This window comes from Oryctolagus cuniculus, chromosome 11, assembly GCF_964237555.1.
Source record: "Oryctolagus cuniculus chromosome 11, mOryCun1.1, whole genome shotgun sequence".
Taxonomy (NCBI): Eukaryota; Metazoa; Chordata; class Mammalia; order Lagomorpha; family Leporidae; genus Oryctolagus; species Oryctolagus cuniculus.
The window spans coordinates 74,536,758-74,558,094 of record NC_091442.1 but is presented as its reverse complement, the minus strand read 5'-3'; the positions used below and the strand labels follow the sequence as shown (position 1 = coordinate 74,558,094).

The following is a 21,337-nucleotide window of genomic DNA, read 5'->3' as shown; positions in this document are numbered from 1 at the left end:
GAAGAAATGGGATTTCATTACAGAGACAATGCCTGTGAAAGTGCTTGGGCCAGAAACAGCATTCCCAGCACCGTGTCCCATAGACTCAAACTATATGGTTGAGAAGGCAAGGAGGACTTTGCAAAATATACAAGCATTAAAGAGGGCTTTGCAGAGAATTGTGTGTGCATAACCTATTTCTGGAGGGATGCAATGAAAAATAGTGATAGTGGTGGCCTTGGGAGAGAATGAATTGGATGTCAAAGGGACAGAGGAAGGAAGGGAACTCACAGTTCACAGGACATCTCCTGGTCCCCTTGGAGCTCTGAACACATACATGTGTTACCTATTCATAAAGTAAATTTTAAGAACAAATGCATGATACAAAACTCACAAAAAAATGAAGAGCTTGTAAAAACCTCAAGTTGTTAGTGAATCCAAATTTCCATCCTCTGATTTAATCTCCCCCTGTCAATATAGTCACAGGAGTTTTGGAAGAAAAAGCTTTCAGATCTATTCTAGAAGCTCTAAATTCACTTTTGAACTCTCTATTTACAACTACCAGAGGTTTCTCCATTTGTGGGTCTCACCCATGAGCACATTAGAGACTACATACACCAGGGACTGCTATTGTTAAGCCACCACCTGCAACATCAGCATCCCATATCAGAGCATCAGTTCTGGTCTCAGCAGCTCCTCTTCCAATCCAGCTCCTGCTAATGTGCCTGGAAAGGCAGCAGATGATGGCCCAAGTGCACGGGACCCTGCCCCCCATGTGGGAGACCCAGATGGAGTTCCAGGCTCCAGACTTCAGCCTGGCCCAGCCCTGACCATTGCAACCATTTGAGGAGTGAACCCATAGATGGAAGACTGATATCTTTCCCTCTCCCTGTCACTCTGCCTTTCAAATAAATAAAATAAATCTTTTTCAAATATTACTACATAGACCAAACCCAAATTCTCCTCTCCTCTCCCTCATTCTTTCCTCTTCCCTCCAAGCCTGATCTCCTCCAATATTTTCAACTGTTATTGAAAATAACTACTTATTAAGCTTCCCAATCTAAAAATCCTTAGCACTACCTTTAGGATTCCTATCCTCTCCTCACTCATATCATAGTCATCAAACAGGAGCATTGTCAGTTCCATCTCTATGATATTAGCATAAAATGGGTGTTCTTGCACTCTACTACACCTCAGTCAATGGCTCAGCATCTTATAAACTGCATTCCTTTACTGAAATGTGAACTCTATGAATGGTTTTCCTTCTATGCACTCACATTTCCCTAGCCCCCAGGCCCAGTCATCTTTCTCAAAAACACTTATCTAATCATGCTTCAGAACCTTGAATAGCTCTCGATTGCCTACAAAATTTAACCTACAGGGCCTGCTTTGACAGGTGACCATTTATAATGTGGCTGGAAGACACACTGTATCCCTACTACATAAACTGCACCCTGAAGCTCTGGTGTAACAAGCCTTGCTCATGGATGCCTCTTGCATTCTTCCACAACTTTGTGCTTGCTCCTTCCTCGGCTGCCAAGGCTTTCCCTCTTCACCCTGCTAAGACTCCCACTAAGTTTCTATCTTCTCTAAAAACACTCTCATGACTGCTACTTCCTCTGTGCTCCTTCAACACTTTGTACACACCTCGATTACAGCCCACACCACACTCCTTCCTAATTATTTATATTTCTATCTCCTTTGCCAGAATCTGAGCTGCTTTAAAAAAAATAGCTACTATATTTTATTCATCTTTGAATCCACTGCACCTCCCTGCTAGCATTGCACATAAATGTTTGCTGAATGAATTTACTGAAAGTACTTCGGAAAAAATGCAACACATTATCCCCAAATTTTATAGACCTCTGTGGCTAAAATCTCATTTCTTTGCCCCCTCTCTCTCTCTCTGCATACCTATTGGCACGCTATCCCAGGTCTCAGGAGGGCCAGTTATTCAAAGGGAGCTAACAAAATGCCTGCTATTTGTAAACAGGGCCATTTGTAAACCCTCTGGGCTCGATTTTGAGATTGCCTTTCTAATTCGCACAACCCTACCCTGAGCACTCACTCCACTTGAAGAAGCATTTCTTTCCCAAATGTCTTGAGCCATATAAGTAACCTTTGTGTACCCTGAAAACACTTCAGAGAAGCTGAAAGGAGCAAAAACAATGTAGCAACCCTGCAGAGACCGACCTGACCGGTGAGCCTTACGCAGCCTAGGAGGAAAAGAGGGACTTCAGAGGCCCAGCTCTAATCCCTGCCCACTGCTGCCACCATCAGCTACTTAACTGCTTGAACCTTGAAGGGCTTTCTACTCCCCAGTGAAGACCCTGGCAGCCCATTAATCACAAGCCTATCCAAGTAAAGCAGCATCATAAGCAAAGTGATAACCTGAGTGGCCCGAAGAACAATGAGCAACAAATCAGGGTACAATTAGGATGAGGTGCACGATCGAATGGAGCCCAAGGGGGCAGAAAAACCATGACAGCTCCAACCTCAGGGTCTGTACTTTCTCTGTTCCCTTAGCTTAGAGTTTTCCACCTGGAGACATTCACATCACTTCCCAAGAGGCTGATCTGACAACCCAACCCAAAACACAGTGCCCAGGACCACCCTCCCATCACTGCCCCTGCTCTATTAGGCTGCACAGCACTTTTTAGCACTTAGTGTTGACACTTAGACTTGACTGACTCCATATTACCCATTTTTCTGTATGCTCCCGCTGTCTCCCTCATTTATCCAGTAATTACATTGCTTACATTGCTCCCAAGCAATGTAAGCACATAGTAGGCTCCCAATACATGTTACATTTTAAAATAAACAGCATACAAAACATTTCACATCTATAGAATGTGAAACCCCATGTATGATGATACCAAATGACTTAACACATGGGACTCACAGTTTTTCCCCATTCCCCACTCATGGTAGAGCAAAAGAACATCACCATTCTGCTTCTCTGCTCACCCTTAGCCCTCCTAGCACCCAGGAGAGAATGTATAAAAGCCCCGAAGGAGGACAAAAGGCCCAAGAAGAATCACCAAATTCTTACATACCTGGAGGTGTTAGGTAAGATTGGAAGAATGTTCCAGAAACTAAGATGACAGGGAGAGTACACACAGAGTTCTGAGTTTGGATGTAATGAACACAGATGAACATAAGGGAATTAAGTCTGAGTTGCTGGGGTGCGTGTGCATGAACCTCCTGAACATGACGGCCACACTGTGTCCTGGCTGGGTATCTAAGTTCACATTACCCCTCTCTGCCTTCCTTCCTTGTCAGGAATGGAGGTCAGGCCATGTAGCGGGTTCATGTGGGGACAGAATCACAGAGAGGAGCCAGAGCCACATCGTTGGCAGCCCCATGTGCATCTCCTGCCGTAAGCACATACGGAGACTCTAACCAGCTAGTATGACCAAACCAGGGCAGAGGTCAAAGAAGACCCAAGTCAAGTCAAGAGAGCACTGACCACTCCGCAGAGCAGCAGTTTCAGTCCCAGCCTGGGCTTTGGGGATAGGTACTCACGGTTCCGGGGTGTAGAGGGGGTCCGAGCCATGCCGGACATACTGAGTACAGTGGAACACTCTGTAGGCCAGTCCTGCGAGAAAGTCGCGCGGGCTCAGGTATCCGGCCACCGGCCTCACAGTGAAGCCAGACCTTTCTAAAGAGGCAACAGAAAAAGGCAGTTAAATGACAACCCCACAGCACCTTAGGGTCCTAGAAGGAAATCCTGTTATTAATAAGGATATACCAGAAACGAAAGTAGTCAAGGTAACAACCGAATGACATACGTACTTTCAACAGCTATCAAGTCTGGGATTCTGTTGACAAAAATGCCCTCACAAATGACAGTTTCTAGGGTAACAGACACTCATTAAAACAGAATGAAAAGTGAAAATATTAAGGGTTTTAAATTCGGAAGTTAAATTAGAATAAGAAATCTCAAATACACAAAGGAAAAGTACACTCCAAGGTGATGCTTACCACAGGTTATCTGGCATCGTTCTGAAACACACACCTAGGGATCTTCTGCATGGGTACCACACAGCAAACACCCCATCCATTGGCATCTTGAAGTCAGTTTACCCTACAGAATTCTGCTAGCAGTACCACCCAATTCCTCATTCTTTGTTGTTGTTTACTCTGGCATTACATTAACTGTTGCGATTTGAAAAGGTCCACTAAAGCACTATATGCTCTGTTGGTTTATGCTTAGAGATAATAAAATCTATGTCATTGCCCTATACCATGTAGTCAGTTAGGCTGTGGGTAATCAGTGTCCTTAGTTTAAGGGCTACCTAAAGCTTCCTTCTCATGAAGACCCAGAAAAATCTACAATGGGAGGGCTATTCATTTTATTTTTAAGGACACATTTTATAAAACTGTTACGTGTTTTGATGTGCCTGCCCTATATTCTGTCCCCTTCTCTCACTGGCATTTCTATTTTTTTTTTTTTTTTTTTTTTGACAGGCAGAGTAGACAGTAAGAGATAGAGAGAGAGAAAGGTCTTCCTTTGCTGTTGGTTCACCCTCCAATGGCCGCCGCGGCTGGTGCACCGCACTGATCCGATGGCAGGAGCCAGGTGCTTCCTCCTGGTCTCCCATGCGGGTACAGGGCCCAAGCACTTGGGCCATCCTCCACTGCACTCCCTGGCCACAGCAGAGAGCTGGACTGGAAGAGGAGCAACCAGGACAGAATCCGGCGCCACAACCGGGACTAGAACCTGGTGTGCCAGCACTGCAGGCAGAGGATTAGCCTATTGAGCTAATACCGGCGCTGGCCGGTATTTCTATTTTTTAAAATAAAAATGTGGAAGCTGGCATTGTGCCATAGTGTGTTAAGCCACCACCAGAGATGCTGGCATCCCACATAGACACCAGTTTGCATCCTGGCAGCTCCACTTCTGATCCAGCTCCCTGCTAATGCACTTGGGAAAGTCATGGAAGATGGCCCAAGTGCTTGGGCCTCTATACCCATGTGGGAGACCCAGAAGAAGTTCCTGGCTCCTGGCTTCAACCAGGCCCAGGCCCAGCCAATGCATCCATTTGGGGAGTTAACCAGCAAACGAAAGATCTTGATCTCTCTCTCTCCCTCTGTCTCTGTGACTCTGACTTTAAAATAAATAAAAAATAAATCTTTAAAATATATATAAAAATTGTATATATCTGAGGTATGCAATATGATTTTTTTTCTTTTTTAACTTTTATTTAATGAATATAAATTTCCAAAGTACAACTTTTAGATTACAGTGGCTTCCCCCCACCCATAACTTCCCTCCCACCTGCAACCCTCCCCTTTCTCACTCCCTCTCCCCTTCCATTCACATCAAGATTCATTTTCAATTCTCTTTATATACAGAAGATCAGTTTAGTATATATTAAGTAAAGATTTCAACAGTTTGCATCCACACAGAAACACAAAGTGTAAAATACTGTTTGAGTACTAGTTATAGCATTAAATCATAATGTACAGCACATTAAGGACAGAGATCCTACATGAGGAGTAAGTGCACAGTGACTCCTGTTGCTGACTTAACAAATTGACACTCTTGTTTATGGCATCAGTAATCACCCTACGCTCTTGTCATGAGTTGCCAAGGCTATGGAAGCCTTTTGAGTTCGCCAACTCTGATCATATTTAGACAAGGTCATTGTCAAAGTGGAAGTTCTCTCCTCCCTTCAGAGAAAGGTACCTCCTTCTTTGATGACCTGTTCTTTCCACTGGGATCTCACTCACAGAGATCTTTCATTTAGGTTTGTTTTTTGTTGTTTTTTTTTTTTGTTTTTTTGTTTTTTTCCAGAGTGTCTTGGCTTTCCATGCCTGAAATACTCTCATGGGCATTTCAGCTGGATCCGCATGCCTTAAGGGCTGATTCTGAGGCCAGAGTGCTGTTTAGGACATCTGCCATTCTGAGTCTGCTGTGTATCTCGCTTCCCATGTTGGATCGCTCTCTCCCATTTTTTTATTCTATCGGTTAGTATTTTCAGACACTAGTCTTGTTTATGTGATCCCTTTGGTTCTTAGTCCTATCATTATGATCAATTGTGAACAGCAATTGATCACTTGGACTAGTGAGATGGCATTAGTACATGCCACCTTGATGGGATTGAATTGGAATCCCCTGGTATGTTTCTAACTCTACCATTTGGGGTAAGTCCGATTGAGCATGTCCCAAATTGTACATCCCACAGGAGAGAACATGAAGAAGCTCCTGGCTCCTGGTTTCGACAGGACAGGCCATTGCACCACTTGTGGAGTGAACCAGCAGATGGAAGACCACTCTCTCCGTCTTTCCCTCTATCTGAAGTCTACCTCTTAAATAAATAAATAAGAAAACTGTGCTGTCCTTGTGGGGTCACTGCCTGGACCCTGTGCCCAGCCCCTCCCTTCCGTGGATGAGGCCAGTTGAAGATGGTCCCTTGCACTTCCCCAGGTTAGGTCAGTGATGTGAAAAGCTCCTGGCCCTGCCCCCTTCCTTGACCTCACGTCCTTTGCGGAAGACAATTGCCGGTTTTCTCCCTCAATTCTTTTCCAACTAAGTTTTTGTTTACTCTCCAAATTCCCAAGCCAGAAGTGGGGTGCTTATGATGTAGGCAGGCAGAAAGGATAAAATTGATGAGGTTTGTGAGCTGGAAGACCACACCATCACCATGCCCCTGTGAGATCTCGTCCCCCTATCTGGCCACACCTGTGCGCCCAGCTGCCAGTCAGGCTCATTAACCACTCCCGTTTGGAAGTGGATTTAAGGCCTGAAACACGGAGGGCCCAGCCCTTGTGCCCTTTTCTCTTTGCCCTTCTTCCTCGCTGCCCTGCACCTCCGGGGTGGGGTGCACGGCCTCCGGACCACCCAGCCTGCATGCTCCTCCACGTGGCTGGCTCCTGGCACTCGGTCTGAATCCAGATTTCCCTTTCGTACAGCCCTCACTCTCCCATGCATTTCTCTCATGGAATAAGCTTAAAACTTATCTTGCTGCCTCATTTATTTATGCCAGTATTCAGAATTCTTTTAATATGAGGCGAGAGCCCACACAGCTTATTAATATTTCTAATTTATTAATAAGCGCCCAGTAACATAATTGGCATCCCAGATGGCACCATTAATAACAGATGGGACCTTTAATGGATATGTTACCAATATTACTTTTACACCCAAACCCCAAGTGTCCTGCCTTCTCCCTGTTGAGTTTTTAGTCCCCTGTGCTGTGCCTTGTGGCACCTGGGCTGGGGAGGACCTTGCCCCATCTGGGTTTGTATAAATGTCTTACTCAAGTTCAAAACTCAGGCTTGTTGTCAGAGACCCCCACATTCCCTGAATTTTGGTAAAGGCCTAGATTTCAGATCCACCGCATGGCCTGAATTCTGCTGCAGGCGTGCTTGGCCAATTGCAAAGGTGAGCGGTTAAAGGTCATTTGACAGGGCGCTGAAGCACTAAGGAAATGCTGTGGGCTCCGGTAAACAGCAAGTGGGACGGTCGCCCCCATCAGTCATTAGTCCCCCTCAAGGTTCCTCGTTGTGATCGTCCTCTTAATCCCAGCTTCCAAGCAAACACATCTTTACTGTGAAGGTCAAAATTCCCCATTGTTCCCTGTTCTACTATGTCTAAACTCTTTCATCGTGAAATCCTGTTTTCAGAAAACTGCACTTTTTTTTTTTTATAATTAATCGAACACATCATGTTGATAACAAATACTTGGAGTAACCAGACACCTGGGCCTCTGCTTCTGCCTCCACCTTTGGCAGGAGACAGTGTCCTCTGGTTTCCCCACATTAAAATCTCTAGTCCGAGTCTGCTTCCTTAACTACAGGATGCTGTTCCTTGTTCCTCTTTCAGGATAACCTGACACCCTGTGGCACTTGTCAATCAACTGTGTCTGTCTGTGGGGTGGTAAGAGGTCTGTAGTGTGAAAGAAATTATTGTCTTTTTCTCCCACTGTTGCAAATAACTTGCAATGGCCAAACTCCAGATTTGTACTTTTTTGTTTTTCTAATTGCTAAAACCATTCTCTTCCACCTGGCTTTACTGTAATCTTTGGAAAAGGAATAAATGTTGTCCCTTAAAAAAATAAATAAATAAAAGCCTTTGCTTGGATGGCTCCCCACTGAATAGTAAAAACAAAAACATAGTTTCTAGTTTTTCTTGTTACAGTTAAGCCACTCTATCCCACATGAGTGTCAGCCGATAGACTTTTCTTTTAGTTTAATAGGTGTGAATTTTATTTTATGTAAATTAGAAAAAATACAAAACTATTATTTCAAGAACTTTGAATTTGTAGATACCACTTTTTACATTTCCTTTTTAAATAAATAGAGTATTTTTAAAGTGAGTCCATTGAAAGAAATAAGGACACAAACACACTTCCACTGGTTTCCATGTGCTAATGAGTGATGCCAACCAGGCTCCACCCCCAAGTCACAAAGGGCCATGGAAAACAACAAAAATAATAGTTAAGATGCTGCTAGGTTTAGCATGTGTCAGGCACATTAGGGCTTTAAGGTCTATCAGTTCATTTCCCTCTCAATCACCTCGTGAAATGGATGACATCTAAGGAGTGAACCAGCAATGAAGTGTGGGGAGCAATCCGGACTGGACTGAGTTACTGGAATTAAGACTTATTCTATGCATCTGCTCTCCCACAATATGGCGCTGGGAGAGGAGGCAACAGCTTCTACCCAGCTGCCTCTCACCAACTTGACAAGCTGCAGGACCTGTTCCTGATTGAAGGAGAGCAGCGTACTCGGCGTGTGGGCAGCCGAGTTGGGATTGGCGGAGGAGGACTATAAAGGAGGAGAGAGACGGCATGCATGGAGGAACATCTATGGGGAACATCTAAGGGAACCCGTGCAGCCCCCGAGAAGAGCCGGCCGGCGGTGTGCCGCTCCCCTGCGGAAGTGGGGAAAGCGGCCAGGGGGAACTGCCCTTCCACGGAGGTGGAAGGGACAGTAGCCAACCCGGGAAGAACCAGCAGCAAACCCGGGGAGGGCCGAGCAGACGAAAGAACAGCGCAGGGTCCTGTGTTGCTCCTCCACGAAGAGGGGGAGCGACATAATGGTGCCGTGACTCGGATATGAAGCCTAGGCAGGGTCTAGTGTCGTTCTTCCATGAAGAGGGGGAGCGACATGAAGGAACATCTATCTGTTTGTCTCTGCCTTTTAAATAAACTGAAAATTTAAAAATAATTTTTTAAAAGAAGGCAGGAGTCCCAGTCAGAGAAGGAGATACAACAATGAAGCAAGAGGTTGTGGATGCAAGGAGACACCTGGAGCTGGGAGGTGCAGGGGATCCTGGAAGCTGGAAGCAGCAAGGCAACAGCAGCGCCACAAAGAACGTAGTCCTGCCCACCCCAGATCTTAGACTCCGAGCTCCAGAACTGTAGGACAGTAATTGGTGTTAAGTCACAAAATTAGCGGTGATTGGTTAGAACGGAAATAAGACACCAATACAAAGAGTGGTTAAGTACGGAGGTATGAATTCAAAGGGGCCCTTAGGGGCCAGCCTAGGGAGACAAAGTTTCACTGAACAAATTGGGCACCCAAGTCACAAAGTGAGTTCCAGGAAAGGAAGGAGGGAATGTGGCTTCTGCTTTTCGAACTGCTGTCCTTGGAAGGGGACAGAAGACAGAAAAGAGAAGAGAGCCCACGGACCCAAGCACAAGGAAGAGCAGAGAGAACAGGACCACGTGACACTTTGCCTCCACCCGACCCGTCACAAGAGCCCTCAGTGTTCCCAGCTATTGTTCCAGGAAGGCCAGAGAGTGACACCCAGAGACTGAAATGAGCATCCTCTATGAACCACTCTGTGCACCACGGTAACGTCAGCAATGAGTACAGTTCCTGGCACACAGTGTAGACTTAAACAGATGGATTGACTGATTGATAGATTTGCCCCCAGAGGAAAGACACTAATGTTCAACATTATCTGTGATATTTCTTCATCCAGTAAATAACTTTTTTTTATTTTTTATTTTTTTTGACAGGCAGAGTGGACAGTGAGAGAGAGAGACAGAGAGAAAGGTCTTCCTTTGCCGTTGGTTCACCCTCCAATGGCCGCCGCGGCCAGCGCGCTGCGGCCGGCACACCGCGCTGATCCGATGGCAGGAGCCAGGAGCCAGGTGCTTCTCCTGGTCTCCCATGGGGTGCAGGGCCCAAGCACCTGGGCCATCCTCCACTGCACTCCCTGGCCACAGCAGAGAGCTGGCCTGGAAGAGGGGCAACCGGGACAGAATCCGGCGCCCCGACTGGGACTAGAACCCGGTGTGCCGGCGCCGCAAGGCAGAGGATTAGCCTAGTGAGCCGCGGCGCCGGCCTCCAGTAAATAACTGTTAACAACAAAAAACGTATAAAGCACCTTAGAGGCCACTGCTTACTCTGTAACCCAACAGAGGAGTTTCTGGATCAAGAGAAGCTCAAAGCTGAACTTGCAAATGTCCTCTGGGGCTCACCATTTATCACAGCCGGCCAGAGGGGCCTCAGCAAGCCCGGAACTGGGTCAACCCCGGAACCCATCTCTGCTGCCCCAAAGTCCGGCTGTGCTTCCTGCAGGTGCCCACAGGTAACTACTGGTTCAATGCTCTTCTTTTTAATTCACTATTTTTCCATTTTGGGAAAGCGGGCCATGGCCGCAATGTATGTCCTTGGAAGGCAAATGAGGTACCAGCTGGGAAGAGGCGGCTCGCGTGAAGCCTTACCTTTCAGAAACGTAGAGACGTCTTCAAGCTGAGGCACATTGTCCTCCCGGTAGCCACAGTATTTACTCAGCAGAGGGAAGTTTTTCAAATACTCCCGGCAAGCATGAGTGGGGTAGAGTTTGGAGAGCTCTCGGAAGACAATGCCCCAAGTTCTGGTTTCTTCTTCAGTGTACTCCACCCTGGGAATGGGCTGACCACTAGGTAGGAGAGAAGAAATGCAAAGGAATCCAGCTGGGGGTCATTGAGTTCACTGTGTTCTGTTCCTAACACCTATGGCGAGTCAGGTTCTCATAAAGTGGAACACCTGAGCATCTAAAAAGATCCTGCTGGGGCCGGCGCTGTGGTGTAGCGGGTAAAGCCACTGCCTGCAGTGCTGGCAACCCATATGGGCGCCAGCTGAAGCCACAGCTGCTCCACTTCTGATCCAGCTCTTGGGCCCCTGCACCCACGTGGGAGACCTGGAAGAATCTCCTGGCTTCGTATCGGTGTAGCTCCAGCCATTGCAGCCAATTGGGGAGTAAACCAGCAGATGGAAGATATCTCTCTCTCTCTCTCTCTCTCTCTCTCTCTCTCTCTGGCTCTCCTCTCTCTGTGTGTAACTCTTGCAAATAAATAAATAAATCTTTTAAAAAAATACCCTGTTCCGCATGATTTTTTTTTATTTGACAGATAGAGTTAGACAGTGAGAGAGAGAGAGACAGAGAGAAAGGTTTTCCTTCCATTGGTTCACTCTGCAAATGGCCGCTATGGCTGGAGCTACACCAATCTGAAGCCAGGAGCCAGGTCTCCTCTTGGTCTCGCATGCGGGTGCAGGGGCTCAAGCACTTGGGCCATCCTCCACTGCCCTCCTGGGCCACAGCAGAGAGCTGGACTGGAAGAGGAGCAACCGGGACTAGAACCTGGCATCCATATGGGATGCCAGTGCCGCAAGTGGAGGATTAACCAAGCGAGCCACAGCACTGGCCCCCGGCATGATTTTGTTTTAAAGAAGGAGGTACCTTTCTCTGAAGGGAGGAGAGAACCTCCACTTTGACTATGACCTTGTCTAAACAAGATAAGAGTCGGAGAACTCAAGGGGCTTCCATAGCCTTGGAAACTCATGACTGGTGCATAGGGAGATTACTGATGCCATAAACAGGAGTGTCAATTTGTAAAGTCAACAACAGGAGTCACTGTGCACTTACTCCTCATGTAGGATCTCTGTCCTTAATGTGCTGTACATTGAGGCTTAATGCTATAACGAGTACTCAAACAGTATATTTCACTTTGTGTTTCTATGGGGGTGCAAACTGTTGAAATCTTTACTTAATGTATACTAAACTGATCTTCTGTTAAAAAAAAAAAAGAAATTATCAATTCCCAACTTGACTCTCACTGGGATTAAACATGACAATAGGTCTGATCTGATTTCATCATCATTTAAAAAATCATCTATTATTTTTCACTTTATGTTTCTGTGTGGGAGCAAACTGTTGAAATCTTTACTTAATGTATGCTAAACTGATCTTCTGTATATAAAGAGAATTGAAAATGAATTCTCATGTGAATGGAAGGGGAGAGGGAATGGGAAAGGGGAGGGTTGCGGGTGGGAGGGACGTTATGGGGGGGAAGCCATTGTAATCCATAAGTCGTACTTTGGAAATTTATATTCATTAAATAAAAGTTAAAAAAAAAAGCCAATGCTAACCTGTGTGTGTGTGTGTGTGTGTGTGTATTTGGACTTTCACATACCTTTTTTATTAAGGTCCATTTTCATATAGTCTTATAGAACTTTGATAAGATTAATGTTCCTTAAGTAACAAGAGTTCTGGGTTCAAAGAGAATGACTCAGGTGCAAAACTGATCCAAGAGCCTTTTCTGCAATTGTCTGACACTAGTAATAAATGAACATTGTCTCTTGAAAATAAAATTGCTGAGGCCAGCATTTTGACACAGCAGGTTAAGCTGCCGCCTATGACTCCAGCATCCCATCCTGGAGTATTGATTCAAGTCCTGGCTGCTTCAGTTCCAATCCAGCTCCCTGCTAATGTGCCTGGGAACCAACGAAAGATGGCCCAAGTACTTGGACCTCTGCAACCCATGTGGGAGACCCTGATGGAGTTCCAGGTTCTTGGCTTCAGCCTGGCCCAGCCCTGGTCATTGTGACCATTTGGGAATTAAACCAGCAAATTGAAAATTTGTCTCCCCCCACCCCCAACTATCACTCTGCTGGTCAAATATATATATATATATATATATATATATATATATATATTTCATATACATATATATACATACATATATATAATTGAAATTACACATAAAAATAAATGTGTAGTTTCAAAAAGAAAATTGCCTTGCCCAAACTCAGCCCAACCTCTGAGTGTCATTCTGAGATCATTTGAGATTATTTGTTCACTGCCCAACATGTCTGGGAAACACTAAAAGACTATGGTGAATTTAAAGTGAGAGTTTTGCAAGCCACAAAATAAGGAGCATTAATGCAGGTCAAGCTGAAAGGTACATACATTAAGCCCTCCCAGTGTAGGACAGGGGTCAGCAAACTTCTTCTGTATAGGACTATAAAGGAAATATTTTATGCCTGTGGGTCATATGGTCTCTGTCACAACTGTTCAGGTCTGCCACTCTGTCTCAAAAACATCCGTAGATAATATGTAAACAAATAGAGCTATGTTATGTTCTAATAAAACTCTTGGTTTGACCCACAAGTAGTAGTGTGCTGATGACTTTTTGGAAATATTGAGAAATTATCCTGGACTGAAGTAGTCAGGGGGAGCTTCCTGAAAGAGGCACAACTTGAGCAGAGACTAGTTGGCCAGGCATGATCTGCAGGTTCCCTGATGAAAAGATGAGAAACAAATGCTTTACTAACAGCACCCAGCAGCCAAGAGCAAGGAATGTAGCTCGTGCTGCAGTGGGTCCTGAAGAAGAGGAGTAAGGACATGTGCTTTTACAGACTACGGCTTGAGGAACCAGAATCTGCATGTAGCCTCTGACTGAGAAAGTGAATTAGAACTTGAGAAAAACCTCTCACAACATGCTCAGCTGCCACCACAGCATGCCCCCTCCCCTGCCCATCCTGGCCACTGGTCAGAAATTCTGTCCCCACACTCAGCAAACACATGTGCACAACATTGGGAAGTCCAATCACACACACATAAAACTAGACGTTCTTTTTCCTGCCAGCTACTAATTCAGCCTGTAATAGGCAGTCACCCCAGGAGCCCCTGTACAGACAGCTGTAGCCACTCGGGTGCCTGCAGCTGTAGGGTGCCTGCAGCATGCCTGCAAGGAGCCCGTTCCATTCTGGAGCAGAGGCAGTGAGGAGGGGAAAGGTCTCAAACAGACCCCTTGCTCTTCTCTATATATGTTCAGAGTGTTCTTGCCAAAATACTTCCTGTTCATAAAATGCAGTCCAAATGTGCTTCCTACTGCCCCCAAATTGGTTTTATTTATTTATTTATTTGACAGGCAGAGTTAGACAGTGAGAGAGACAGAGAGAAAGGTCTTCCTTCAGTTGGTTCACCCTCCCCCAAATGGTCACTACGGCCAGCGCACTGCGCCAGTCCAAAGCCAGTAGCCAGGTGCTTCCTCCTGGTCTCCCATGCAGGTGCAGGGTCCAGGGACTTGGGCCATCCTCTGCTGCCTTCCTGGGCCACAGCAGAGAGCTGGCCTGGAAGAGGAGCAACCGGGACAGAATCCAGTGCCCCAACCAGAACTAGAACCCAGGGTGCTGGCGCCACAGGCAGAGGATTAGCCTAGTGAGCCGCGGTGCCATCGCCAAATTGGGTCTTAAATATTATTTATTTATTTTATGTATTTGAAAGGCAAAACTCCAGAGAGGGGGAGAGAGTCAGAGAGAGAGAAAAAGAAAGGGAGAGGGGGAGGGATACAGGTAGGGAGAGAGGGAGAGGGAGGACAGGAGGGAGGGGGAAGGGTGGGAGGGAGGTGTCAGCTAGAAAGAGAGGGAGAGGGGGAAGGAGGGAAGGAGAGACAGATTGAGAGAGAGACAAGGATCTTCCATTCTCTGTTTATTCCACAAACATTTCCAAAAGCCAAGACTGGGCCATACCAAAGCCAGGATCCCATAACTCAATTCAGATCTCCAATGTAGGGGGCAGGTACCCAAGTACTTGAGCCATCACCTACTGCCTCCCAGAGTATGCATTGCCCAGAAGCAGGATCAGAAGAAGATGTGGGACTCAAACCCAGACACTTTGATATGGGATGTAGGCATCCCAAGCAGTGGCTTAATCTTTGACACCACAACACCTGCCCCCAAGCTGTCTTCATTTTAAAAAAATATCTACAGTACCTGAGAGGTGAGGGAATTATGCATATTGAAGAGAATCAGAAATTAACATTTGCTTTCTCTAAATATCAAGACTAACGCTTATATAAACAAAATTAGAGCCAGATTAGCCTTGTTTAAATTTGGCTGTTGATAGCAAATAATAAATTACAAACTGGCAAATATTTGCTGGCAAGATCATGGATGCTAATATTTAGTATCTTTGATGAATTTAGAATGAAAACTTAATAAGGAAAGATAAAAATAGGAAGAATGTAAGGACATAAGTATACAAATGGTCTGCCTCTGGTTCCAGAAAATTCAACTAAATCAATTTAAGTAAGCCAATAAAGTTAATAAGGGTTATGCATGATCAGAAGATGGAAGAGTGATGAGGCTGAAGTAATAAATGAAATATTGAAAAGCCATTTGAACACAATCATTAGGGCAAACTTCTCCCTTCAATATTGGTGTGCAAACATGCAGCCTTTCACAGGTGTGCTGGACAGAGAAGGTGCAGAAAGAAAACAAGTGTAACATAGGGAAGGAGGAAAGAGGTACACAAACATGTTACTTCATAATGAGCTTCCAGCTTTGCGATCCTGGCACTAGGGATGCATGGCCTCATATATTCTCGTCTGTTTCTGCTTGTCTGCCCTGCCTGGGTACCTAACTGACCTACCCTGAGTTAATGACTGGTGCAGTGTATGGTTACATCAAGATACTTCTCACATCTCTCTAACACCCTACCCCAGGGTATATCTTTAAGGTAAACATTTTAAAATCAGCTTTATATATAAAGGCCAATTTTTCTACTCCATTTCTATTAGAATATTTAAAATACAGAAAAGTAAGAAACTCCCCCTATTTTTATGTAGTTAGACAGGCATATATAATAACTAATATTTGAGAGCTTCCTCAAATATTTCTGTCCCAGAAAACCACACATAGCACTAGGCAGAGACCACCATTCCTGCAGAGAATACCCTATCAGAAACATTGCCCATCAATGATGCTCTCTCTTCCCCACCACCAGCTCTGCTGTTCAAATAAACAACACTTTTTAAAAAAGAAAAAAATCTCCTGTCCAATCATGTCAACATGATCCTATCATGTATTTGTAGATCACAAAGAGTACTTTCATATTTATTTACACATCTAACCATCTCAGTAAGACTATGCAGTAGTGCTGGGTTCCCCAACAGAATAAACATGCACTTGGGGCACCGGGAATGTAGGAGAACCAACATATTTTTAAAGACTTTGAAATTTGACATTTGGAAAAATCAAAGTTGAAGTTATTAACGTTTTATAGACTAGTGTCATGGGAAAAATGAGAATGTGATGCACTTCTTCATTTTTCATATTGATGGGTAGGGTTTTATTTTATAAATTGCATATGAGAAGGGTGCCAGAAACATGTCTTAATTAGGGCCTAGGATGTATACTAGCATACCACTGTGGATTATGTTACATATGTAACAGGAGTCATATTTCAATATCCTAAACCCTGCTCTGGTCCAAAAGTAAAGCCACTGAAATACTCCACATTCCAGGGAAAGCTCCCACCAGTTGGAGCCAACCATCCCCTTACAGATTGTGTTAGGAGCAGCAGAAGCAACCTCCTTCTGGCGATCCTGTTGGCTTTGGGTTTCCTGACCCTTCCTGATTAGGCAAAGCTCCTTTTTCCTGGGTCTGACCTAGGGAAGAACCCAGCTACCTTCTCTGGTCTTCCCCAGTACCACTGAAAGGCATGGAAGAAATAATGAAGAGCAAAGAGGGGACCATCTACCTAAAACACAGACCTTGGCCACCCTTCCCTTCCCACAAGATAACTGATTTGTTGGCACCCTGTCATCACCATGTCCCCTCACCATCCTACCCTTGCAAGCCCCAAGCCTTGATGCTCCAATTTTCCAAATTCTTCCTTTTCCTCAAAGGCAGAGAATGACTCTTAAAGTACAGGAAGCAGATTCCTATTGTGGGGGCCAGTGCTGTGGCACAGTAGTTTAATGCCCTGGCCTGAAGCGCTGGCATCCTATATGGGAGCCAGTTCGAGGCCCATTTGCTCCACTTCCGATTCAGCTCTCTGCTATGGCCTGGGAAAGCAGTGGAAGATGGCCCAAGTGCTTGGGCCCCTGTAGCCACGTGGGAGACCTGGAAGAAACTCCTGGCTCCTGGCTTCAGATCAGTGCAGCTCCGGCCGTTGTGGCCAGTTGGGGAGTGAACCGTCAGATGGAAGACCTCTCTCCCTCTCTCTCTGCCTCTCTTATCTCTGTGTAACTCGGACTTTCAAATAAATAAATAGGATTTTTTTAAAAAAGATTCCTACTGTGCATACTTCTGTCCCCTTGTCTCTCTCTGCCATCTCAGGTTAGCAAGAGCCATGGTGTCACCATGCTTAGCCCCCTCTGTTGCTGTTTCCCTTTGTTCAGTGGACAGACCTCCCAAGGCAAAAACTACCTTCTGACCTGGCTTGGGGCTGGGTTTCCCGCTCTTGTTTTAGGCTCCCAGACGAGGGAGGGTGAACACTGACTCATACGCATCTTGCTCATCATAAGAGCCAGGCCAAGCTTGTGGGGACCTGGGTCATGCAGGATGGGATCTGTGGCCAAAGGACAGCTGAGGAGCTGCAGGCATGGGTCCTGCCTCCACCACCTACGTCTCTCTTCCCCATCTTGCCTTTATAGTCCCAGCAAACTCTTAGTGTCTGGCAAAGGGCGTACCCAGTTCTTTCCCTGTTGGCTTTGCTGTTCCCCAGCCTTTTTGTGTTTTTATAACTGTCACCAGTTTAGCCACTGTTTAAATTGTATATATTGTCCTGAGGCACTGCCCTGTCCCTTCAGTGAGCCATGCCTGCCCTTGTGTTCTAGGGAGAAGCTGCTGTCACAACTAGCCTTCTGTCTCTGGAATTGTTTGCTTCAAGTAATGAGTTAAAATTGAAAAAAAAAAAGAAAAAGAAAAGAAAGAAGCACTGCCCATCAGTGATGCTCTGACAATCATGTAAACTGAACTTGGTCCACCCACCCTCCTCTCAGCCTGATAATCCGGAAGAATGAGGTCCCACAAGAGGGGAGAAAAGAAGGTGTCTCAGAACAAGAGCAACCCTCCTACCTCACTCCCACCCCACCCTCAAAAACAGCCCCATTCAGGAAAAATTACTATGGGGAGAACACACTTTGAATCAAGTTTGAGATTAATCTTTTTTAAAATGAACGAGACCGGGTCTTAAATATGCAAGTGAGATTATACTAATAATTGAGAGAGACAGGAAATTAGACGTTGCTAAGGAACTTCCTTCCCAGCAGGAAAGCAAGTTTCAGCACAACACAGCTAAAAGCACTGATGGGGAACAGTAAGACCATTTTGTGTTGGTATAAACCCCTACTCGATGATACTCTTCAATAAACTAAATGTGTGTAAATATTCAATTGGATATCTAGGGACTCTCGTCCACGTACGTAGCATTAGTTGGGATTCTGGAATTCTCAACCACCACCAAAATTATTATTCACAGATTCCTAATTCACTGGAGAAAACCAGATGTGGCTGGGGACAGTTTCCATTCACTGCAGATTCTGCCCTTTTCTGACAAAGCACAGCAAAGAAAGCCTTATCAGCGCTGATAGGGAGCCCTGTTCAGTGAGGACAGTGCTGAGAAGGGCTGAAATGGTCACCATGGGGATTCAGGATTGACAATGGAAAAGAGTCCCTGGTGGATTACATTACTCACAAAGTACTAAGAATTTCTTTGGACACACTGAAAGCTGTGGGAGGCATCTTTCTGTCTGTATGGCTAAATCCCACTCCTCCAAGAGACAAGGGCATGATTCTGAAAACTCTCTTGTCCCTACAGAGAATACAGAGTAGAAGGCGCATCCACAAATCTAATTGGGGGCAGGGACAGACAGTGAGTCTGTGCAAGTCCTGAGCTTGTTAGAGCAAAGCTGTTTCACAAACACATTTTTGATACAAAAATCCAGGGATACACATCCTGCTGAGACTGAAATTGTGGGAGTTCTTTCTATAGGCAGACGAATACGCACGATGCTGTCACTTTTTAACTATTTGTTTGATATTCTGCTGCAGTAGATTCAACAGAAAACTATTTTCTTATTTTTTTTCTATTTAGTGAATTAGAAAATACTTGTTTGTGGTGGTACAACTTGGCTACCTCCTGGAGTCCCTGCTGCTAGAATTGCGAAGATGAGATGCAGTTTCTGTGCCTGGGTTATCTTTAGAGGAACTCCAGTGTGAGGAATAAATCCACTTAATCAGTGGAGGAAGATGTGACAGGCTGCAATTGACAGCATTTACATCAAGACAGGAAGACCAGCTGAAACACAACACTGATTGTATTCTTTGAAAACAGTTGGACTTTCTCAGTAGCAAGAACCAAACAGAGCGTAAGGCAAACAGGGGATGGGTGACTCTGATAGAAAGTTAAAAGTGAACACATTTTCCATTTTAGTGATCAGCAGCTCCTCTAAGGATTTGGACAGGATATTCGGAGAAAGATTATGGGACGATCAAAGCTAGTGGTGTCGATCGTTGTTCCTTCTTGCCTTGAGGGACCCGTTTTCTGTGCCCCTCAATGAGCATAGCCTGAATTCTGCATAATACCCACAGAGTTATTTGTAACTGTCTCCTTTTCTTCAAAGCCAAGAAAGCATATAAGAATATAGAAAACTGATATTGTCATTATTCTAACGTTATTCTAATAAGCTTTATTTTGATCAACTATGATTTTTTTTAAAAAATTACCATTCACAAAATTTACTATTAATTGTTACCAAGCATGTGTTACCCTTCTCACAATTGAGGTGATGTACTAGCGTATCAGAGTTTCAATACTGATAACTCCCACTTCTAATTAGTGACCATAAGGTCACCTAGTACTTGGCTTGTGAGATAACGCCTCTTGAATGCAGGTGTCTTCAGAGAACAGAGTGCTCAACAAGATCACTGTGCCTCTGACATCTGAGAAAATTTGGCCAAAAAAAAAAGGAATATTCTGAGTAGATTAAGGTTTAACCCAAAAGCAAATATCACTTTTTCACCAATTTTCAAGACTCTATAAGCAAAGTCTGTGACCCATACATATGATAAAAATTATACTTCCAAATTCAGACCACAAAGGATACTCCATAAGTTTATGATAAAATATCATTATTACCCAGGGATAAAAACAAGAGGTAAATATGACTCTGCTAAACTCATCCTTCCATTAAAATTTGCCCTTTTTGAAGGCATGAATTTTTGTCTGTTTTGTTCATTCTTCTATCTCTACCACCCAGAATGGAACCTGGAATAATGGTGTTCAACAAATAATACTTATTGAATGTACAAATCAACTAATCAATCTAAAATAGGCCATAAATTTAATTTTTGAGAAAAAGTATGGTGGGGATCAGAAAGTCTGACAGTTATGTCTTTGTCTTACCTCATCCTTGCCTCACACAGAGAAATTGCTAAGAGAAAAGATACTCCAGGTACATGGAATTTTAATAAATTTTCCAATAGCTTCCAATGATCCCTATGTATTACTTACTTTACAAGTAAAACTTTCTATTTTCTAATTTTGTCACCTCAATTTTCCTGGCCCCCGTCCCATCATCCTCACCCAGTCACGTTTGCAGCCAAATGTTTCTACCAGGAAAAAAAAAAAAAAAAAAAAAAGAAGCATGTATAAGTCCAAAGGGACATGAAAGTCCAAACTTAATACAAAAATGTTCCCTTGGCTAGACATTCTAATGATCTTTCAAAGATAGTTCAAGGCCACAAGGCACAATGGCTCAATATTTTTCCCAAAAGAAAACTCAAATCAAGGTAGGAGCTGAACAACCTCCTGAGTTGTATCAAGATTCCAAAACATCCAAGTCCTCTGATGTGATGCGGCTGGACGGGGTCTCAGGTGGCCAGGGGATCAGGCCCGTGGCCACTGAGCCACACCAGAGAGTAACACAAAGGCACAAATGCATTTTCAGTGAGTCCCCTAGGCCAGTCAGCAAGGTGCATTTGTGATCACATATTTTATTTGCTTTTGCAAATGAGTTTTGCGCACATGAATTTTTGTAAATGAGTCTATGGGCCCTAAGGAACTTTCAGACGGTAGCAAACAAAACCGTTAGTGTTTTGTTCACATTGTTAATACTGGTGCTGCCTTTACAAGAGACGTAATGAAAACAAACTACTGCACCTAAGGAGCCTCAGGCAGAGTGAAGATTTAACTCCTGGAAATTATTTGCTTTTATTTGTCTTGTGCACCACAGGATAGGGCTTCTCACCACTTTCTCACCTTACAGGAAGCACTCTCCACATCTCAGAGAAGTGATTTTCATCTGCAAAAACTGCCATGAAATTGACTGTCAACATCAACAAT

At 44.6% G+C, this 21,337-nt stretch overlaps 1 protein-coding gene across 2 annotated transcripts in view; it reads right to left on the bottom strand.

Moving 5' to 3' along the window:
* TPH2 (tryptophan hydroxylase 2) overlaps positions 1 to 21,337 on the bottom strand; it is a 127,583-nt gene that overhangs the window by 66,715 nt on the left and 39,531 nt on the right. For both annotated transcript variants that reach the window (XM_070052640.1, XM_002711336.5), the window contains 2 exons: positions 10,665 to 10,861; positions 3,505 to 3,640 (listed from right to left, as the gene is read on the bottom strand). In XM_070052640.1, coding sequence (XP_069908741.1) covers positions 3,505 to 3,640; positions 10,665 to 10,861 — 333 coding nt within the window. The remainder of the gene's footprint in view (positions 1 to 3,504; positions 3,641 to 10,664; positions 10,862 to 21,337) is intronic.